A 22655-nucleotide genomic window follows, 5' to 3' on the forward strand; every position below is an offset into this window, starting at 1 on the left:
TAGCAGACAGAATCCTTACAGTTTGGACATGTCTCTGGAGAATCACATATTTGGCTGTTGATCCTATCAAGGTAGGGTATGTCCAGCTTACCATCCTCCGGGACACGTGTGTCCCCAAAACCTGCGCCATGAGATGCTAGCTACCTGATTGCCAATACTCACGATAGAATTAAAGACATAATACTCCTGTATCTGATGCATAAAAACCTGGAATCAGATCCTGCACGGCAGGTCTTATCGCATATTGTCCCTTTTTTAAGATATGTTCATCAAAGTCGTACACTACCGTGGTGTTATCGCGTCGATATCAGCTTCCTTTTCCTCGTCCACAATGGAACTGTTCCGCTTCGGCGCATATTTCATAGACTGTGTTCTACCGTGTCCTCTGTAGTTCCCCTCAACCGGCGCGACATTCGAGACTATCGTATCAGGATAATCTCGTGAGGTATTTCTCAGACTAGCCGCACGATGCCTCATGGAAACATCATGCAAGCTGTCCATGCTCATGCGAGAGTGAGGGGCATTCGAAGCTGTATTCAAGTCCAATTGCTGGAAATCTCGAGTGCTCCAGCTTGTTCTATGCACCCTCGCTCCATATGGTAAGGTCGATGAACTGGGTCGAGATCGCACTGAGGAATTACGAGGCAGATTAGCGACGCTGTTTTCACCCATTCCCGGTTCGACTGATTGCCTCGTCGATGCAGTATCCTCTGGATCATCGGGATCTTCATCGGAAATCTTTGGCTGTCTGCGAACAGTAGATACTGTAAAATATGGTTCCTTGGGGAACTCCGGCTCTGGTGGCGGCGGTGGTGGTGGAGGCTTGGGTTGGTCAGTAGCCTTCTGGTCTATGTGTGCCAAATAACGAGTACGGTTCTTCAACCATGACGCTGGCTTTATCGTTTCATGATACCTTGTGAGAGACATGTAGCTCGAAATGGCTCCAAGAGCAATAGCAATCATTAGACAGATAGTGAGCAGACCTTGAATGACGATGATGATAACCCCGATGACCGTAGTCAGGATTCTGGCGAGTTTGAATCTGGGGTCGAATGCCGATGAAAGAGCAACTGTGGAGACCTTACTGAATCCCAAAAGGTACACCATGAGGATGTTGAGGCGGTTGCTCTCAAATGGTTTTAAAAGAACGATCGCAACCAGCGCAATGATTTCCCAAGCCAAAAGCCCAAAGACTTGGATCAACGGGTGGCCTGCAGCACCTCCGTAAAAAGCAGCCCTTACTAGCTCATACAGCAGCCAGGCCGAGAAAAACCACCATCGACTGCGACGAAACCTCGAGGCTAGCCAGCCGAACTTTGTTGTGTAGATTTCATCATCATGCACGTGGACGAGTCCAGAGTCCAGATTAGATAGGTGGCGCTGTATCCAACTGGGGGACTTCTGTATTTGTTCAGGATCATCACTGGGTTGTGGTATCGAGGTTTCGGCCTTTCCCGCAGATCTTGACTCTTCCGATAGCCGCTCGGACTTTGTTCTATACCATAGTGCATACACAGTGACACCTAGCATGCCGACCAGGAAGGCCACAAACGTCACCGCCGCTATTGCTTTTACACTCGTGGCACCTCCCAAGGTGAATTGGAACATTGTGAGGAACATCATCATAAAGAACGCAACGTAACAAGCTCGCAGCACTAGCGCACCAGTAAACCAAATCCAGTGCCTCCTGAAGAAACCAAGGCGGTCACTGTTGATCCAGCGTAGCTTGGACAAGCACTCAATGGCCAGCTTTATGAGCACAACGAGTGCTATTAAACAGGCAATGAGAATCAGAAACCACAACAATCCAGTCAAAAAGGCATTGGATGCCGGAATCTCCATCTGACCCAGAGTTCCTGCGAAGCCTGAATAATTTCCTGGCAGCGGCAGTCCGGGGTACACAGGGGCACCATACCAGGAGGGTCCTGTGCTGTTTGCGACTTGTCTTCGCTTGAGGACATCTTCAAAGTCTGGCAGTCGAAATGTGCTCGCAGGTTCAAAAAGGATCGCTGATGTTCTCTTGTAGATTTGAGAAATCTGATATCCTCCACCAAGACCAACCGCATTTTCACCACTTTGGGCAGCGCCCACCATACTGATATTTCCACGGTTTCCACCGATGAATTGGTTGATCGAGTTCTGCATTTTCTGGTTGTAGATTATACCAGCCGACCATGCATAGTTGCTCCAGAACGAGACCAAGACACTGGGCCAGTTCATAGAGAGTCCTCCAGTAAAGAAAATATGCTGGTAAACGGAGAAAACCACAAAGATTGAAATGGAATGTGCATAGTGTTTCCTGGTCTCAGGAATGCTCTGGCCGTATATTGTAACGGCGAATGACGACAGCAGTGCAACGGCTGTGAACAGTCCCAAAACCGAGGACACAGCGGCAGTGTGCCTGAAGGTGGCTCCGTTAGTGACGACAGCTGAGAAGCACGCTATCTGAGACTCGGTGGAATTTGCAAAGATTCGCAGGATGGCCTGGCCTTCAAAATCGGGGATAGTCAGCGCGATCGATGGGATGTTAGCGACATCTGATGGTGCTACTGGAATAATACCGTTCGCAGTTATCGGAATTGAAGAGTTGAGAGGACACAAGCTGTCGATATTGGCATTGCAAGGATTGAAGGTAAGGTTGAAGCGAGACTCGCCATAAGCGAAAACTCCGATATACACTGGAAGTGCTAGATTAGCGGATGTCAGCACCTAATCTGGGAAGTGTAACTCACGCATCAAATCTTCGTTGGCAAGTGCAGAATTGCCTTCCAAGTGAAAGAGCACAGTCATGTTATCCTTGTAATAAGCCGCGTCGAAGCGGGTGACGTTGATGAGGGAGTCCCCCTGACAGTCACCAAAATTCTGAGTATACAATGAAGGTCTGCGAGCATCATCTAGCCAAACGATGCCATCATTTCCAGTGTACTTGATCCACCTGATCTCATCTGCAGCTGTGGTGCCTATCACATTGAATGCAAGCAGCGTGAACAGAGTTGACCAAATGGTTAGCCATGACAAGGCTGACTGTTTGTGCACCGACGCCATGGTGCCAGCAACGTGGCAATGGCGCCAGGCCTGTGATACGGATGCGTGGCTGCTGTGGAAATTTCGTAAAACTCGTGTGGGACAAAGTATGCGTTTTTGAGAGGCTGGGTGAGGTTCATATACGACCAGTAGCGAGTACTAGTACTCGTATCGGTATGGAATCAAGATGGAAGACCAGCCTCTTGCATTAAAAGTGGGTGCCACAGGTGGCTAGGGTTTGCTGAATGGATCCTCTAGTTGAACAACCGAACGCAACACCTGCACTGCAGACTTGCGTCAGATGGGTGAGTTTTCCTGTGGTGTTTGGTTCGGTTCTGCACAGAGTGCTTGGTGGTGGAAATGAGACGTGAAATTGATCATACACTCCAGAGTGACATGGAAAGGAAGGACAATGGTGGGAGTTGATGGCTTGTTTTGCCTTGTGGACGTCGATGAGATTGAGGACCGACAAGCCGATAAGTGAACAACTGCCAGTGATTGTGACCACCAAAAGAGGTGCATGGAAGGAACCACCGGGCGCGAGTCAGTGAGCTAATTGCGGGAGCTAATAGCCCATCGCATTAGTGGGCACACCTCGTGGCCCTGCAGCAAATAGCGAACTTCCAGGCTTTGACTTGGACGCTTAATGGGCCGGGGCGGTGACTATGATGCCTATCGCTCGCGCCCGTCACGACTAGATTGGAAAAGCTCCCACCATCCGTCAAGGAACCGGCAACCTTCTCTTATCCAGATCAGGATTTGGGTCACTGATAGCAAGACGATGGTGATCTTCATGAATCATACGTTATTTGTATCTGTGCTCCGGAAACAGAAAGAATTCCCTATTTATTTTCTATGCTCCTTACCATGTGGTCGAATGTGGCCATAGTCGTGGTCCTATTCAATAAATTGAACGTCCATCACATGTACGGATAGCGCTACAGAACATTGATTGAGAATGAAGAACCCGTCGAATAACATACATGGCCTTTCCACGGACCAACTCCGAGTATTGAATTTAAGCTTTGTTCTTCCTGTGGGTGAGAGCTTAAAAGTTATGCCAAACGAGATACTCAGTAAGGTATTCGGACATCAAGAACTTCTCCACGACTGGCGATACTGACGAACCGGATACCCATCTGTACCATACGCTCATACAACAGGCCATCGGCTTCTCCTGGGATGTCCCACGGCGATAGCAAGGCGGTAATGCTTGCCTGCTTGTCCTCTCAAATCTGACTTTCTCCCTCGAATGCGATATGTCCCTGACACTTTCATTCCAATGAACATTCATATGTTCCCGCGTGGTCCTTAAACTATTGTATCGGCAAGAAGGACTGATGTCACCGAACAACCTGTCGAATTCAGAACTTGTGATCTTCTTCTGCCTGAATGGTTTGTCCGCGAGCTCAAAGCCAAACATTGAGCAAAACACCTCACGTTCGGTACAACGCCCTCGTAGCTCCATTTCGACTTACCCTGCTTGCATGAGGGCTGCCGTTTCATCTGCTTCTTGATGCTAGAAGCGTAGAGGCTTCGCATCTGCTTGGATTTTCGTTGCTGCACTCTGGTATCTGATGTCTATACTGTAGGTTCTGCTTGGCGGTTACTAGTCGTTTCCTGGAGAGGCTTGATCATTTGAACATCGCGAAGCTGCTGAGTGGCAGTTGCCAGGTCTTTGCTGAGTTTGGTGGCAGCCACGAGGACCTCGTCGTGAATCAGTGCTTGCAGTTCATTCTCTGGTGGAGTCGACGGTTCGTCGTTGCCTGGCTTCTTGAAGAAGGATCCTATTCCTGCTTCTTCAGCTACCGACTTACCTATGAGGACGATGCCGATGACTGTAATAATAAACAGGACAGTAATGGAAGATGATACGATTTGCTGCTATTGCAGAAGGATGTTCGGTCTCAAAGTAGCTGATGATGTTGGAAGCGGTTGACTAGAAGTCACCTCAGAAGTCTGCAGTGGTGAAGAGATCAATCTCAGTCCCAGCTGCTTGAAGAGGAGGATGGTATGATGAGCAACGCCATGAGTACCTACTCGGTTCATGGATCACTCGGAAGGGAAGCACGGAAATCCACTGGTCAAAAAGCGACGCCAAATACGGAGGCAACGTCACCTATCTAGTGCTTTTGATGACCCAGCAACTTGGTGAGGCGTATTTCCTCGGAACCGTCGGCACCCCAGGGACATCAGTATCGTACTGTTCATTCGCGGTCTGGAGAAGACGAGTTGGGGATTGCGCCAGTGTCTGCTTCCCGGCTGACATGATCATGAATTCTCGTCCACCATTCACCAAGACTAGTGAGAGTAAGAGGTATATTCCTAGGATGGCGGTTGCCAACTCCATTTCACGTCGCGGCGTCAGTGTCACACGTATGAACGATGCGGCGGAATCGGAGGAGCAACAACCATTCAATTCGCATTTGGAAAAGATGCTCTGCAGGTCTCTGTCCAATCTCCTATCTTAGGAGCTTGCCATCACCCCTAAAACCACCGCACGTGATAATTCGAGGGTACCTAACGTGCTTGGAGCAGATAGTCTAACATACCAGTCCATTCTTCAATTCGAAGATTGCTGGTGTTTTACTCTTTTCAAACAGATTTGAGCATTCTCGAATTTAAGAATTGCAGTAGGACAACTGAACATGTCCAAGATCTCAACAAGATACCCAGGCATATTCACCCACGGCTACAAGGTAACCTCAACCTCTGCTAGTGGTGTCATGACCTCGACGATCTTTTTCTTCACTGCGGCTGCCGGCTCTTCATATGGCTGCCGGGGCCTTAGTAAGGCCTCCAGATCTCCTGGAATACCGGCTGCTTTCGCGCTGAACTGGCTTGCAGCATATTTCGTCGTGGCGATCCCCGCTTTAGTAGGGCTTTCAGCGTGTGCCGCCAATCTGTGCAGTGCTAATGCTTGATCATGCTTGCCTGCCTTCCAGAGTTCATAGATCTTGACCAGAGTCTTGGGGAAGATGTTACCGAACGCAGCTATGCAACCTGCACTTCCTGCTGCTAATCCCCCAATCAAGAAATCGGATTGGCCACCGAATATGGCAAACCTCTCGGGTTCGAATGTTGCGGACAATCGAGTAATCTTACCAACGGAACCACAGGTGAGCTTCACTCCCACGATATTAGAATTCGCTTGGGCGAGTGCAGCGATGGTGTCGGAGTCAAGATCCAAACCATTGCACACTGCTGGAAAGTTGTAGATTAGAATTGGTAGTGGAGAGGCTTTTGCAACCGCAGTGTAAAAGTTATTGACCACAGCGGGTGTCGTCTGTTTCCCAAAGTACGCCGCTGGGAGAACGAGGACGTAGTCTGCTCCAGCCGCATGGGCGTCCCCTATGAACTCGATCACCTGGGCTGTAGAGTGACCACCAACACCGGCAATGATGGGGTAATTGTCTGGCACAGATTGACGTGCCAGTTTCAAGAGGGTCGCTCTTTCCTCTCGAGTCAACAGAAAGGTCTCTGCATTGGTGCCCAGGATGACGAGACCTGTTAGACCAGTACTTGCCAGATAAGAATAGTATTTTGCTTGTTCCGTTGGTCGGAGAGTGTCAGTTTCGGGGTCGAAGAAAGTTACAGCAGGGACATAAATCCCAGGCTTCGGCGCTGGAAAAGTATGGGAACCCCCAGAAATCGATGCTGTTGGTACTGAGCCCATGTCGAGGGCTTATGGTCGCTAGGTAAAAATCAGTTTAATGTGTGACAGGAGGAGAATAACTCAGGACTTCATAACATTGATAAAGCCCTTTGCACTGGCATCATATCAACATCGGCTTCTCAAGCCCGAGCCGACCGCTTCTGAAATCTGTCGCATTTCTCCGCACCTTGACGACACAGAGAACACCAGGGGATGCACCACGGCTTTACCACGGCCATCTCGCCGGTGTAAGTGGCAGTGTATGTCATTCGTGGACTTGGGGAGGGGAGGCGCCATTGTCCATCACCCCCGGTTCATTACTGAGGCAGCCTTGAAGCTTCTGTTGTCACAAAATTTGGTCTCACGCTTTTGCTATCACATACGACTTCGATGTTTATTGAGCGCTCCTCATCAAATGGGTTTTCTTGAACTCCGCCCTGATACAAGACGGAGATAGGAATATGGTTAATTGAATGGGTTGACGTTAGCGTGAAGTCGTTACACGGGCAGGAGGACCCAAGAAATTTATTCCTGACTTCCAAGCGGTTTCAAGTTCACCGTCTTTGTCTATCTTTTTCATGCATTCAGTTTGCTTCACCACCTTCTCTGAATTTATAAGAATAGTCATGTGAGGTGCTAAGAGTCGTTCTTTTCTTTTCTCTATTCTTTCTAAAGCATGCATCCTGACAGTAAACTGGCATTTCTCCCTCTGCATTCTCCTCCAATGGTCCCCCCTCGGCGAGTACGTCGCCATCTGTCTTGGATCGTACTCATTTCTCTTTCTGCATATTTACTGTTCCCAACCTTATGCAACATAAGGAATAGACTTTGCTCTACGTCTAAATCTCTGAGGGTAGTCTTGAGATGTGAGGTCGCCTCATCGGCCAACTGGGATTTGTTTTATCACCTTGGGGGTAATGGCCCCTGGATACCTAAAAGAAACTCGGTTGCCTATTCAGATGTACCACTCCCGAGCGCATGTCGAATTGATCAGGTTCACATGTTGTCGAGACATGGAGAGCGATACCCGACGAAAAATGCAGGTGCGCGACATCTACAACTGCTAAGTCGCCTGCACGACCCTGATATTACCTTGGACGGTCCTTTATCCTTTTTGGAATCGTGGAAATATTTCACAGATCCGAGTGATCCTGCTTTTGAGAACCTCACCGCCAGTGGCCCTTATGCTGGAACTCTACAGGCACATAACACGGGAAACTTATTTCGCCAACGATACGACCACTTGATCCCAACGAACCGACGCACAAAGTTCTGGTCTTGTGGCTCTGAACGAGACATAGAGACCGCTCGAAACTTTGCTGATGGGTTTTTTGGTCCCGAATGGGCTTCTCAAAATGCCGCTGAGCTCGAAATCATCCCCGAAACCGAGGACCGAGCTGGCGATACCCTGACACCTGGAGACACGTGTTGGAGATACATTCGAGATACAACCAGGGGCCACGACGCCGGATACGCAATGCTTGCGCAATGGCAATCTAGGTTTACAAAGCCAATCGCAGAAAGATTGGCCAAACATGCAAGCGGCCTGGAATTTTCCATGTACGACGTTTACAGTATGATGGAGATGTGTGGGTTTGAGATTCTGGCGAGGGGTTCGAGCCCATGGTGTGAGGTTTTTTCGCATCAAGAATGGCTGGACTTTGAATATGCTCGAGACGTCTTGCACTTCTACAGAGCAGGACCAGGGAACGACTACGCTGGAGCTATGGGATGGCTTTGGTTGAACGCAACAAGAGGACTCTTGATGAATGAGTCATCCGAGGATGCGTATTTCAGTTTCGTCCATGACGGCGATATCGTGCCAGTTTTGGCTACGTTGCAACTTCTGAATGAGCCGCTGGTGGAGCAAGAACTGCCAACCGACCATGTTAAGACTGATCGGCACTGGAGGACAAGCGACGTGGTCCCAATGGGAGGGCGACTAGTTTTGGAACGGATCGTCTGTGAAACCATAGACGACAGGAAAATTCGGTTTGTGCGACTTGTTCTTAATGACGGATTTGTGAGACCACCTGGATTACCACCGGCCGAAGAAATCGAGCATGCGGTTGAACTGGATTACTTCCAAGACTTTATTGGATCGCGAAGGGAAGTGTTTGGGGATTTCAGGTCGGTATGCTCGTTGACCGAGGATGCACCAGATCGAATTACATTTCTGCATCAATAGACCTAATAGAGATTGTAGCAACTTAGATTCAGATAGAACGAAGCAGATGTCTAAACCTCAGTTTCAGTAAAAGTGTTAAGCATGTGTGGAAGCTTCGGTTATTAATAGGCGCACCCCTGAAGATCGCATGGAGAGTCTAACCGAGGCTGTGTCCAGAAAATGTTTCAAGCCTCAATTGTGCATACCGACCCCAGGCTGGGTTTGCTTGCAGTTCTGTCAGGCCGGGAGCTGACTCCATTGTTGTTGAAGATCTAGCAGCTCAACAACCCTCCTTCCACAATCACCAAGTATACGTCTACACTCGTTCCTCCATCCCTACTTTCTTCAGTGTTCCAAAACCTTCTTCATCGCTGAACTCGGTCGCCGAAATACACATCAGAGCATTGCCCCTTCATTGACTATTGACTGAACCTCCTCCGAGCGCCTGTCTCAGCTCAGCTCTCCCATATCCTACTCCGTCGATCATCCCTTTGACAATCTCTCATCATGGCAGAGTCGCAGATATCTACGGAAACGTCCATACCCACAACAACATTGCCCGCAGCAGAAGTCGTGAACAAAATGACCTCTCCGGAACCCCCCACAACCGCTATCCCTCAGACCAACGGCATCCTCAGTAACGGTGTTGCCTCTGAACATACACCCACACCCACGCCTGCAGAAACGAAACAAGCATCGACCACAATCGCACCGTCGGAACCTACATTACCGGCTTACGCAGCTGCGATTTCAGAAGCTGCAGATCAAGATGACACACCTCTCTTCTCTCCCACACTCATCAGCGATGAGACCAAGGCCACCTTGCCCACGGGCTATACCATCCGGCCGTTGAGAAGGAGTGATTACTTTGGAGGTATGTTAGAGATCCACTACTAGACCCCCACATCCCATCCAGAATAGGAGGCAATGGGATGGAAATGCAATGACTGCAGAGTGACTGACCAAATGGACAATAGGCTACCTTCCAACACTGAGGGTGCTCACGACCGTCGGCGAACCCACACAAGCAGAATTCGATGCCCGATACGACTTCATCTCTTCTCGCAACGACACGTACTACATCCTGGTGATCTGCGACGAGTCCGGGACCGTGGTGGGCACGGGCGCCGTCATCGTCGAGCGCAAGTTCATCCACAACATGGGACTGGTCGGACACATCGAGGATATTGCCGTTGCAAAGAATCAACAGGGCAAGAAACTTGGGCTGCGCATCATCCAGGCTCTCGACTCTGTTGCAGAGAAGGTCGGCTGTTATAAGAGCATTCTCGACTGCAGCGAGGCCAATGAAGGTTTCTACGTCAAGTGCGGGTTCAAGAGGGCCGGGTTGGAGATGGCACACTATTATGATACCACGCCCAAGATATGATCGATGTAAAATTGGTGAGGTGCCATTGATGGGAGGTTTTTGTCGGTCATTAGACCGAACAAAGGACAGATCGAAGAACGACCGTCCGCAAACGACCGGCTTTCGAAAGATCGCGTACTCGGGCTGGGACTTTTGGGTTGTAAGAATATTTGCGAACAACAATTGCGGTCTGGATAGAGAGGTATCGGGGACCAAAAGAGTCTGTGGAGCGACAGAGACGGCGGATATGAAGTATATCTCCAATTCCCCGCGCATCAAACCATGATCCCACTATAGAAAAGCACGATAGAAATGGAAGGATTATTCTATACCCCCGATTACTTCTTGGAATTGTTTGAATGCAGTTCAGTCATGGCATTTCTCGCTATTCTTGGCCGACATGCTCGAGGCCAAATCCCACGACACACAACGGCAGGTGACTGTGTACTCTTTGCGCCCTGCTAACTAAACACGTCTTTGACAAATATCATCGTCGTTCCATACCCCGCAAGATCTCGAGCTGTGTTTGACCAAATCTCAAATTGGCCAAGATCATAGGTCCTCGAGCATGACATGGGCAACAACGTACTTCGATCGAACTTACCATTGGGGACAGGCGAGGCTGCCAAATTCGATTCAATCATGTTGCTGCCGCCGCCGTACGAGTCTGATTTAGTCTCGGGGTTGACGACTCACCGGTTCCATTTTTCGTGCGCCGTACACTGCATGTGTCAAACAACGAGCTGCTGTAAACTCCTGTGCGAGAAACACCACATCAAGAGAGTCATGGAACGCCACTCACTAGCTGGTGGACCGCACGCAGCCCGTCCACACATCGTAGTCGCCACTGCTCTTCAAACAGCGTTCCACTTGGTTCTGGGGTCACCGGCCTCTTCGGACCACCTCTACGACTAGGCAGACGATTTGGTGATGCTCAGGATCGTCCATTGTAGCATCCAAGGCCAAGGCGGTAGGTTGGCCACGAACATCAGCACCAGCAAGGAGTATGGATCTGATTGGCGTATGGGCTGGTCACGTGTTTCACGATTAGGCAGACATGATATTCTCGCCCACGACTCTCTGAGAACTGAATCAGTGACATCCACACCGAGAAAAGATGATGCGAATACGCCATCTCATCATGTCAGACGGTGGGTCTGCAATTGTCCAGACCATGTAAGTGGGATCTGGTTCTGTCTGGAGCAATTTCTGGTGGGCAAGACAAAAGTAAGTCCGGTAGATGTTATTGATGACCAACCTAGATAGCAACAGGGCGCGCATAGCGACAGGCAGAGTATGTGTGGTATTGGACGAGTGAATGCTTCTGGGGAAGTTCACGGAGCTTAGTTCATTAAAGGAAGTATCTCACTACCGACTCGCGAGTGTAGACCAGATGGGACACGCGCATGACGCTGAGGAGCTTGCTGATTACTTTGTTCGTGGGTCGTCACGGCCGACGAGTAGCGACCTCTGTAAAGAACCCACATTCGCGAGCAGTGAACATAGTTGATTTCTGGAAGACAGGACCTACATTCTGGAAAGACTGAAGGTGTGCACAGCCGATATTGTCATTGGAGGACTGTGCCTAGGTGGGTGCAACGATCATGCGGCGATATGGTCGAAGTTGACGATGCGATAATCCTTCATCAGAGTAAGCACCACTGTCGGCCGAAGAATAAATCAGCGAGAAGTGTGGTACAAGTACGGCGACGGGATGACTTGAGAGCCCGCTCCGAAAGGTCGTGCTTTACTATGCACCACGAGAAGGCATGCTTCATGACGCATCTGTAGTGATTTTATCCGATCTTCGATGGAGATGAGATAAACGACCAGATCAAGACAGGGAGAAGTTCGTCCCTGTTCATCCGGACGAACCTGAGTAAGTACCTAGGTCTCACAAGGCGTTTTGTTTCGTCCGTTTTGAAACTTCTGACGAAACACACCAAAGGGCCTCGGATTGGGCAGCTGTTCTGACGCGATGCAGCGGCGGTGATGGAAGCAAGCCAGTGTAAGCCGATTGCCACGGGACATTTACCACGGGTGTCGGTTGAAGGTCACAAGCTGATGACAAACTGTGCCAGTTTGGTCTGTCTGATGGCCCCAGGGCAAACTTGTGCAGAATTATGCACCTCACGTGACACGCACGTGATCGACGAGTATCATTCGCTTGGATGATCTTGGCTGCTAACAACCATCTTCGACACTCAGACTAGGCCTATTCTCATCTTGCCTGCAGGTATGGAGATCTTCACCCGTAGTTTGTACAAGATTGACAACGTAAGTGTTCATAAACCCATAAATTCAAAATTGATGGTTGGTGAGACGGGATTTAGGCAACAAACAGGTATTCTCGGAACAGGTAGGAAAGTATGATTAAGCCAAGAATGGATGGACCCTTTAGGCTCCCCTGAGTACGAGGACCGAGTCAAGAGTAGAGTTCGGAACCCAAAGGCGAAGGTGACATATCCGGATGTTGGACTCAGAGCAAATGGAGCTGCGCCGCTCTCGCAGGACAGTTCTCAGGTTCAGAGACGGCCGAATGATACTGTAAGGGCAGCCACGGTGGACTGCATCACCGTGCCTGCGTGATTACTACGTAGGCGTTTGTCAGTCGAGAGTCACGAAGGCTCCGAGCTGAGCTGGCCCCAAAACTAAGTGCTCTTGGGCGCAGCTTGATTACCTATTCTTGACCACATTGAAGTGTTCTTTGCGAGCTGAGCGTGGACAAAACGAAAGACATGCACGTGAAGAGTCAGAAAGCTTTGACTCCCCACTCATAGCCTTGACTAGCCATGCTGAAATATTGAAAAGTGGTTGAGTTGAAGTGGCGTTTGCCGCAGCCTGGGAATTTTGCCGCCCATGGTTAAACCAAGTGCTTTGAGTCACAATTTATTCTGGGGATGGATTTGAATTTTCCTAGGCAGCAGAGGGAGGAGTTCCAGGTTGCCCAGAGTGCAAGGGCCACACCACAACCTTCTCGTGGCACTGGCCAACGAAAGATTGTCGGCCCTAGGCCCTGGGGGCGAATCAGGCTGGCGATGATTCATAATTACGAGGGATCCTGACTGGTTCGATTCGCATTTGATCCTGGACAGCGAGATGCCGTGATTTGTTGTAAGTGGTGGTGCACCAATAATGGTTGCTTTGCTTTTTCGTGTTGCATCTCTCGTGGCTGCTACGTCTCTGATCGTGTTACACATGCTTTCCCAGATCGATCAGAGTCGGGAGTACCAGATGCCATGCTGAGACCTGATCAAAGGTTGATCTTGAGGAAAGAATCAGTGATGTGATGCGATGCGAGCTGTTAGGAAGCAATCAATAGTTATTGCCGCCAACCACCAGCTACCTAGGTAGTTAGTCATAGTAAGGAGAGTAAGGAGGCAGACCAAAATTCGTAGCCTCAAGACAGGCACAGCGCAAGGCAAGCGTTCTATTATAGAGCCAGGAAGTGATTTTATGGATGTTGATGAGATGAATTAGAGGGACTCCTTTTACAACGGTGTCCTGTTATCAGACTCTGTACAACTAGACTCAGTAACGAGTGACTCTACATCATCTCCCTGCCTGGCAGTGTGGATGCAACCCGGTGATGGATGGTGTCGCGGCCTGCCTGGCAGTGAGGGTGTTGGCATTATTGATGGCAGCTTATGGAGATGGGTACCTACGAGGAGGGCCTGGCTGAGTTTGGGTTTTGGTTTGGGAAGGTCGAGTTGGGCGGCGAAGGCGGGTTTCGCACCTGCACTTGCCCAGTGGACTTGGAATTGGACTTGGACTTGGGGTTTTGAGTCATCCGGTGATGATCAGAGCGGCGCAGTGTGGCAACTGCCCACAACTCTCGACCCTCGACCCCCGACCCTCGCCCAGCCCTCGCCCGTCCGCCTCTGCCTCTGCCTCTGCCTCTGCCATATAGCACCCCAGGCCCGCCGACCACTGTTACCCGATTTCCTTCTCTACCAACGAGCCAACATGACCCAATTCACGATATGCAGCACACGCTGCACGGTATTCGATCCTCCTGTGATCTAGATCAACAATTCACCGCATTCACACGCAAGACACATTTTTGTGCCTTTGGTTGTCCATCTGTAAGCATCTCAACACTCAACTCTCAATCCGAGGCCGCACCATTTGCCACGGACCGGTTCAAGAAAGAAGAGCACAATTGCGCAAACCATGGATGAATCAAACAGCATCATACTGACTCAATTCGCAATGTCTGCCTCAGACTCTGTTTTCATAGATCTTCCTCATTTTGCCAATCACCACCACCACCCTTGTACGCCGAAAGACGTGCTCGACCTTGACCGAATCCGCCACCTGAATCCCATCTCACTTTCACACCACCGAATCTAGTATCTACCTCAAACGACACATACAATCTGTTCACGCCTGTTCGCAGCCAACACCTATCGCTCAATCACTTCCAACACCCTGCCGATAAGTGCCTGGTCGTCCTCCAACGCTACCGGCACCTTTCATACCCCGAATCTCCACTCACATCCAGTCATAATCCGACATCACAAGCAAGTATGAGTTGGTGGTCTATACCTAACATATCACAAGATCTTTCTGCTCGTCGAAGTCCACCGCCAGAGTCGCATACTGTTTTGATCCTCCCCATCCAGGACCATTTGTTCTTGATCGAGGACAGTGTTACCAGAGACATCCAACTTTGAACGGGTTCTCTTCGATTGTCAACACTGTCCTTCTTCTATCAAGTCGTCTTGTATCAAGAAACAGCCAATCTGCTCTCTGACTCGCGGTGGTTCGACACAGACCATCTCAAGTCCCAGTCTCCCTCCTGGTACTTCAACTTTGTTCTTACTCGCAGAAGATAGCAAGTCGCCATCTTCATCCTTGTTCATTCCTCAATTTCGAGGTTTGGAAAATCACCCGCTGCACAATATGGGCAGCGAGAATTTTATTGATCCCCTCAACCATGGTCTCAGACAGAAGGTTCCTGCTCACGTCTCCGACTGGCTTCAATCGAGCACTCGCTCATACTATGGATCTGTAAAGCAACAACAGCCGTGGCCTCAACCACACTACAAACTCGGGTCCGACCGCAGCGATGTCGATCAACACAGTGTTATTTCTCCTGACGATTCCGTCAGTGTGACCGATTCCAACCATGATTCTTACTCTTCAGATTCATCGATTCACACATATTCCACAAATGCTACCGACCCAACCGATTTCTTGGACGAAGAGGATCGAGATACCTGCCGCTCCAAAGAAGAGTACCCCGCAAAGCTTCAGGAGCACCTGATCAGACTCACCAAAGCAGGGAACCTGGGAGGCACCGCAACCCAGAGCGTCGTCTCTGTTGATCGATGCCCACCACCTGTAGCTCACCATTCGATCTCTCGTGAACGCTCTGAACGATGTTCGAACAGTCGGAGCGACTCGATTCCTCGAAGAAAAGCCTCCGAGCCTCAACTCCAGAAATGCAATCGGCGGAGGAGCGCTTCAACCAAGGGCCAATCCCCACCATGCAAGCTTACCCGAGATACCGAATGTACGGACCATTTCGTGACACTATTAATCATTTTTGCCACAAGACTCATCACAGCATTCTGGCCATTGTCGGCTTCGCCCCCAATGATGTCGACTTGCTTCAATGGAGCAGGAGTTTTGCCTTTGAGAGTCTTCATTCAAGAGACCTTGAAACGCTCCAGGGCAAGCTACTCAACTTTGCAAGTCGCACTCTTCTACCTTGTCCTCCTCAAGGCCCGACTACCCACGGGCGCTTTGGAACAAACCTCTCGTAGTTCTCCTGGAGAATCCCGGGAACGAGAATGCCGTGCGATGCAGTGTGGTCGTCGGATGTTCCTTTCAGCTCTCATGCTTGCGTCAAAGTATCTGCAAGATCGTAACTACTCGGCTCGAGCCTGGAGTAAGATATCTGGTCTTCGCAGCAACGAGATCAACGAGAATGAGAGAGATTATCTCCATCTCATTGACTACAGCCTTCACATCCCGAAAGAATCATTTGACAACTGGAGCAAAATTGTCATTTCTCTCAGTCGACTGTCCAACAAATCACCACAATGCCAAGCCGACTTCTCAGATGCAAGCTCCAGTACCTCTGGGGGCAGTCCTGGCAATTCTTTAGCTGACATGGTTCCTTCGCTTCATCTTGATGAGGCCCAGGAGCAGAACCTTTTCACCGATGATTGGTGGTCAGACATTATTCACAGGTTAGATCCTCAGATGGTCAAGGATCAGACCTTCACCCAAGACTTTCTGAAGACCTTTGTACCGGGTTATCGCGAATTGTCTTCTGATCCCGAGAGATCATCAGACAACGTGGATGAGTCGAGCCCAGAAATGGATTCGATGGCTTCCGTTCTCGATATCAGTCTTTGTGATTCTTTGAGATCACGAAATACCGAGTCGACCAAAGCCGACACTCCTCAAACACCTGTGCAAATGAGTCCCGCTCGGACAATTCCCCGCCAACCACAGTTGAAAAATCTCCCCACACCACAGAGCACACCGCCCATTGCAGATGGCTATCATTCATCCACACCTGGTGGTCGATCTGCCTTGAGATGCTCAGCGTCAGTCGATGCACTGCGAAGTATGCGCCGACAATGCATGATGAATGCGAATCTAGATCGATGCCCTCCACCACGATCACAGCCGTTTGCCTTACCTGTGAGATCTTGGACACGTCCTGCAGAGACGATTCAGGAGTACCCCAGTAGGTCGACGACGCCATCTGTCTTTTCGCCGGCATCCGTAACATCTGATGTCAGTTGCGGCACGTCACGATCACGATCCTCGTCAATATCTTCGAATTCTTCATGGTCAACCTTTCCTTCTACGCTGCCCCGAGTACAGTTGTCCGGCAATGGCCAATACACCTCACCCTTGACGCAAGTATCGACACCTTCGCATGGTATCGGTACTTCATCTTTGAGCAATAAGCATTACTCCTCTGTCGCAAGTCTTCATGATGAAGGTTATGGCAGCAGTGAAGAGCCTGTGGCGAAGCTTTCCGATAACAATCCACCCACCGGTCTTGAGGCTAGCGCTGTCCGTATCCTGCTATCGTTGTCTTCACAAATGGACAGTGCGAGTCAGAGCGTGACCCCCACACCTCAAAACTACGACGCACCTAGTGAAGAATACCTCAGACGACTACCAAGAGGCCACAAGAGATCTCTATCCAAATCGGAATGTGTGCAGAACCATGTGCGGTACATTCTGCAAGGTGACTCTGATGATCAGATTGCCCGCGAATTGGTTGACGACCCATCTCGACCCTGTCCTGACCCAAATCCAAGACAGATGCAACAAGGAACCAAGTTTTGGGCAGCATCAAGGATGGCATTGCCAAACAGAAACGATAGTAAGCGGATGGCACTTCACTGTGTATCGTCTGCTCCAGATCTTGCAGCGCAATATCTCCGACAGCATGCATCTATGGCGGCTTTCTAGCCTTTTCGGCCTTGAGAGCCCAAACCAAATCTACAGTACCACCTCCCCAGCCAACAAGGCACCCTTCTTAATTCTCACATCACAAACGAACCAGACCTTCTGAGCTATTGAACCCAGAGTACAATATCAAACATACTGTGCCTGAACCATCACTTAGATACGTCCTCACCCCCCTGTCTACAACACTAGCATAACTGTATAGTCCCACGAATTTAATTGTGTTCACCATTCAAAGATAATCTTCCATATTGATATATTGCTCTCTCCCATCTATTAACCCTGGATATTGTGACCCGCTGATGATGTTGTCTGACTAAACTTGTATTGTATTTGATGAACTAGCCGGTTAACGACCCTGAACATGTATCCGTACAGCAGGATTTCACCTCAGGCAAACAACAGTCAATGGGCATTGGCGAAAGAATAGGTGAACAAGAACCCGAACCAGCCTTTAGCACATGATACATGATTGATGACTCATTCATGACCACTACTGGACACCGCCCGTCCAGAATTTTGCGCTCCCAATATCGCCCATCAGTGATCCCCATCGCACCACTGGCAGGTAACACCACGGCAACCCCATTCAACAGCATCTTGCCCAATCATTTCTCCTCATACACGAACGGCGCCTAGCACCGGCAGGCTGGGCGAGAAGGAGCAGGACTGTGTTTCCAGTCCGAGGCCCAATCCGCCCCGTTCGCCGTGGAAAAGCTCGTGGAATTCCGTCTTGCTAGGCATGTACATACGACGTACTTACCTAGATAGAGCTGGAGTTTCTCCCCAAAGCGACCGCCAAGCCAAGCCACCGATATCGCTGATTATCAGATAAGATGAGGAGAAGCGCACCAGTACATAGTAGCGAGAGCAGATGGGGTCTCGGTCCGAGGATGCTCTGAACCAGGCCGTGCAGATAGGTGGTCTGCTCCCTTTGCATTCCATTCTTCACCCCACTTAACTATGTTTCCGTGAATTCGAGAGATGAGAGTCGAGACTTCTCGTGGTTGTTGCTGCTGCTGCTGTTGAGAAGACGACTGTTCGCTTGGGACTCGAGCGGAGGCTTGAAGGCCAAGTTCTTGGTCCCCTTGAGTGTTCAGGAATAGGCGATGAAATGGGTTGGAGTTCTTCGAGCCCTTGGCCCATCCATCACTCGACCCCCCAGAGATGGAGGGCTTCGCCAGTGGTGGTTCCATACGGGCGGTCGAAATAGTGTGTCATGTGTGCATTGAAAGTCGACCGTTCGGCGTTCTTGTTCTTCTTGATTCGACTTGCCTGCAAATACATTAACTACTTAGTATCCAATTCCTCATCCTGCCACTGCTGCTACTGTCCTTGCTCACTTCGTAGCTGTCTTTCCACTGCTTGCTTGTTCACTCCAGGCCTGCCTTGCTGATTGATAGTCTGTCCTGCACTCTTCGTGAAGCTGTACTGCTTCACCTGGAACGTTGACTGCACCACAATTTTTTGGGTACTAACTAGTCAGGGCAACCCACGTCCTCTCCCTGCCTGGAGCGTCCGAGTCCATATTGATCGGTGCTGTAGCTCCATTACCATCCAGCACAGGCATCATACCGCGTCGCATCGCCGTTGTGCTCAGTGAGTACGGCGAAGTCGATTGGCAGCCAGCAAGAGGAGGAGAGCCAGAGGCTTAGCCGGGTCGACTCTGTGTCTACTTTGACCATCCCTATCGCTCTAGCCATTCGCTAGCATCTGCCAAGTAAACTTGCAGGCCCAATTCCGACGGCATCATTGTCTATAACGGCATCAATTGTGGTTTGGTCGACGGTGTGAAGTATACATATATATTGGATATTGGGAAAGAGTGCAAGGAGTTTTCAAGAGTTGGGAGAATCACACAGACTCGACATAATGCATCTGCCCAACGGTTTCTGGACGGGGTCCACGCTCCTCCTCCTTCTGACTACATCGGTGCAAGCAGCGCCAGTTGATCATGACTTGGAGATGAAGCTGGCGCAACAACCAATCCATCTACAAGTCCAGACGGAAGCATCACTCGACCGCCCAATCGTCGACGACGGGATATCCTCCATCTTACGTCCCTCCCGCTACGAGTCGACCGTCCTCGGGCGACGACTACTGGCCCTCTCGAAATCCGGTGTGCTCACCACCGTGTTCCCGGAGAACATCACATCCTCCCGAATCCCATCTGACGTTGCACGCACCCCGATCGGGCTTCCCGAGTACATCGCGTCGTGTGAAGAGTCGAGTGGAAACCCCACCGTCCTGTCCCTGACGATCTCGACGTCAACACTTAACGCCAATGCGGGCTCGAACGTCTCGCTGTCCCTCTCGTGGTGGGACGAGTACATCCATCTTACGCACCACCAGCCCTGGTCTGCGGCCAATCTGCCGCGTCTGAGTCTCGTCGGCTATCTCGAGGAAATTCCGCAGGACGAGGCCAACGAGAAAGGTATCCCGGGTTGCTTTACCCGTGCTCATGGCGATAGTGTCATGTGGCTCCCCGGGAAGAAGTGGGCTGCTCATCAGGGGCTGTGGACCAGGATCGTCGTCAAGGAAGTGTATTGGATTGGTGGCTTTGGCGACAGGAACTATATCGGCTGGTTTGATCCCGATGAGTGGCATGCTGTGACTAGCGAGGAGTGGGAGAAGGTGAAGTTGCCTGGTGAGAAGTGATTGGCAACAGCGGTGACGTATGTGGGATAGGCTTCCAAGATAAATTCAACAATGTTGAGCTCCGAATTAGCCACTGTCTGCTGTTGAACGTCAGTTGTCTGGTAACGGTAGTCTCGATGACGAGTATTGTGTTGATAATTTCGGCGTTGATAAGGATATGAAGATGGTCGTGGAAAGAAGATTGATTTCTTTGTGTAACATCGACTCTCATAGGATGGTCTTGAAGTTTATGTCGTACAATTAATGTTGTACATGGACCTGTTTGTTATCATCTCTTTCGCCTCGTTCAATTCCACAATTTTTAATAGGAGTTTGAGATGAGTCTAAAGACTTGCATACCTCCTTCACACGATCAACTTAGTGTAGATTCATCTGTATACTGGTCCCGGAGTTGAGTTGCACGTCGAAGATCTTTGTGCGCATAGCATTTCGGGTCTGGGATTCAATGGTCCAAATCAGGATCACCATCGACAGCAGACTTTGAATTGATTTTGCTGCTTGAGAGTTCGGCGGGCCTGTGTACAGACAGAGGATGGTGTTCTTTTCGACAAGCGACGACCAGATTATGGCGTTTCAAATCAACCATTGTTGGAAAGACTGAGAATCTTGACAAGTAAGCCTGAAGAGCGACCCAACTCGCCGCCTTCCTTTTTCGCTGCGTCTATACCAGCCAGGATTACTGCCTCGAAATCTCTGGAGAAGATCTCCAATCTATCTTCCTGGTCTTCAAGCATCTGGTTGTCAACCTCGGTCTGGGACCCAAAAAGGTTGAGATAGGAATACGCGTTTGATTTCGAGGGCATTGCCAGCGATTTGGTCTGCCAAAAGGGAAAGTCAATGGCAATTGCATTGATGTTCGAGTCTGACTCAGTATTAGAGACTAAGCCTGCCCGGAGAAACTCGGCAAGGACGGCCATGATTCTAGCAGTGGACTTGATGTCTCCTCCGAAGGAAGCTTTATTTGCGGACCATTTGCTTGAATCTGAAGATCTCCAACCGAGGACCGTAGTAAAGCATTCCAATGTCTGGTTCCAGCCGCCGGGACTGCAGACGAGCTCATCGCCCGCTGCTTTGATCAGGTAGGATAGAAATTCCACAGCAGAAAGTCGGATGTCCTTTGATAGATGGGTCATACCGGCTCGCATGTAGGGTAAGATCTTGGTAACATGATCTCTTACTTCTTCCGCTGGTAGGACTTGGAAAAGCTTCAAGAGTTGAGTGCGAACACCCGTCGAACCATCAAGGATGAGTGGACACAAAGAGGTGAGAAGCGAGTTTGCAGTCGTCGGGAAAGTAGCTCCTTCTGGCGTCGATGTCACGTAACTCGTCAAGTAGCCCAGAGCGTCCTTTCTTTGAGAGTCCGACCGAGAAGTCAAAAGTGATAATTGGTGAAGAAACTTGGCCGACTCTGTCGGAGCATTGATGTCGAGTTGTTGATTCAAAACAATGGCTGAGGATAGGGGTTAGAAACACCCAAGTCAATCTTCGAGATCTGAGGACTGACCTTTAGCACGAAAACTCGTGTCAGTCGAGTTTGCAGCCTTGGGTCTTGCTTTCCCAACCTTTAATTTTGGTTTCTATGGAGGAGGTCAGTTTCATGACTGTGGCAGTGGCTGATACTTTGGTGAGGCTCACTTGGAAGTCTTTCTTCTTCTCTCTCTTTTTCTTTGCGCTAGACCCCATTTTGTGACTTGAGGATGGTGAAAATCAGCCTACCTAGCTCGGTACCTCTTCAGAGAAAATCTCGATTTGATCTGCAAGGTAGTAGAAATGGGCTATCAGAGGTGGCAGACCCTGTTAATGTCAAGCTTTGAGATCCCCACGTCCGACACGGCACCGAGTCAGTCGTGAGTAGGCCAAAGTACGAGGTAATGACTAGTTCAATGGCGACATGATGATGATGAACCCCAGATTTTCACACCAAAAAATGTGGTCGAGTTCCACGGAGAAAGATGTTTGAAAGTCTGAATTGCGTGAGCTGGACGGGACGGCCCGCGCGGTCAACACCCTGTCCAAATTATTCACGTTTCCGAATCTTGTGTCACCGAAATCCCAAACTTGCGGAGAGTCATATTTCATGCTCGTAATAGAAACTCTAGCATCCCAAAGCCTTGTTCCCCTCTCATGCTCGACATCTTTAGAGTGCGATTGCGCCACCGGATCTCCATCAGCTAGGTCCCTGTGAGGCTATCTTAACGTCTTCCAGGGCTTGACTCCATACCAAGTCTGCGGTTCAAGTTCCGACGCGTCTACGGCCGGCTGCGTTCTGCGCAAGTCACGCGTTCTAGAAGCCCTTTCAAGCAGGGATCACTGCGAAACACGGTAGTATGAGGCTGCACGTG

At 49.9% G+C, this 22655-nt stretch overlaps 8 protein-coding genes across 8 annotated transcripts; 4 read left to right on the forward strand and 4 right to left on the reverse strand.

Moving 5' to 3' along the window:
* Positions 1-282: 282 nt before the first annotated feature.
* Positions 283-3045, reverse strand: LTR84_007907 (uncharacterized protein; the record flags this gene model as incomplete). Its single annotated transcript, XM_064851459.1, has 2 exons — positions 283-2678; positions 2733-3045. 2 exons carry the CDS (start codon positions 3043-3045, stop codon positions 283-285), a joined length of 2709 nt encoding a protein of 902 aa, XP_064710462.1.
* Positions 3046-4605: 1560 nt separating this feature from the next.
* LTR84_007908 (uncharacterized protein) lies at positions 4606-5073 on the reverse strand (the record flags this gene model as incomplete). Its single annotated transcript, XM_064851460.1, has 2 exons — positions 4606-4908; positions 5065-5073. 2 exons carry the CDS (start codon positions 5071-5073, stop codon positions 4606-4608), a joined length of 312 nt encoding a protein of 103 aa, XP_064710463.1.
* Positions 5074-5716: 643 nt separating this feature from the next.
* Positions 5717-6700, reverse strand: LTR84_007909 (uncharacterized protein; the record flags this gene model as incomplete). The annotated part of the gene is made up of 1 exon (XM_064851461.1): positions 5717-6700. One exon carries the CDS (start codon positions 6698-6700, stop codon positions 5717-5719), a length of 984 nt encoding a protein of 327 aa, XP_064710464.1.
* A 979-nt stretch (positions 6701-7679) lies between these two features.
* LTR84_007910 (uncharacterized protein) lies at positions 7680-8867 on the forward strand (the record flags this gene model as incomplete). Its single annotated transcript, XM_064851462.1, has 1 exon — positions 7680-8867. The coding sequence occupies one exon, from the start codon at positions 7680-7682 to the stop codon at positions 8865-8867; it is 1188 nt and encodes a 395-aa protein (XP_064710465.1).
* A 486-nt stretch (positions 8868-9353) lies between these two features.
* Positions 9354-10233, forward strand: LTR84_007911 (uncharacterized protein; the record flags this gene model as incomplete). The annotated part of the gene is made up of 2 exons (XM_064851463.1): positions 9354-9720; positions 9824-10233. 2 exons carry the CDS (start codon positions 9354-9356, stop codon positions 10231-10233), a joined length of 777 nt encoding a protein of 258 aa, XP_064710466.1.
* A 4884-nt stretch (positions 10234-15117) lies between these two features.
* LTR84_007912 (uncharacterized protein) lies at positions 15118-17658 on the forward strand (the record flags this gene model as incomplete). Its single annotated transcript, XM_064851464.1, has 1 exon — positions 15118-17658. One exon carries the CDS (start codon positions 15118-15120, stop codon positions 17656-17658), a length of 2541 nt encoding a protein of 846 aa, XP_064710467.1.
* A 1869-nt stretch (positions 17659-19527) lies between these two features.
* On the forward strand, positions 19528-20313 carry LTR84_007913 (uncharacterized protein; the record flags this gene model as incomplete). The annotated part of the gene is made up of 1 exon (XM_064851465.1): positions 19528-20313. One exon carries the CDS (start codon positions 19528-19530, stop codon positions 20311-20313), a length of 786 nt encoding a protein of 261 aa, XP_064710468.1.
* Positions 20314-20891: 578 nt separating this feature from the next.
* Positions 20892-21996, reverse strand: LTR84_007914 (uncharacterized protein; the record flags this gene model as incomplete). Its single annotated transcript, XM_064851466.1, has 3 exons — positions 20892-21763; positions 21818-21890; positions 21949-21996. 3 exons carry the CDS (start codon positions 21994-21996, stop codon positions 20892-20894), a joined length of 993 nt encoding a protein of 330 aa, XP_064710469.1.
* Positions 21997-22655: the final 659 nt, after the last annotated feature.

This window comes from Exophiala bonariae (genome assembly GCF_035927105.1).
Source record: "Exophiala bonariae strain CCFEE 5792 chromosome Unknown scaffold_3, whole genome shotgun sequence".
Lineage (NCBI taxonomy): Eukaryota > Fungi > Ascomycota > Eurotiomycetes > Chaetothyriales > Herpotrichiellaceae > Exophiala > Exophiala bonariae.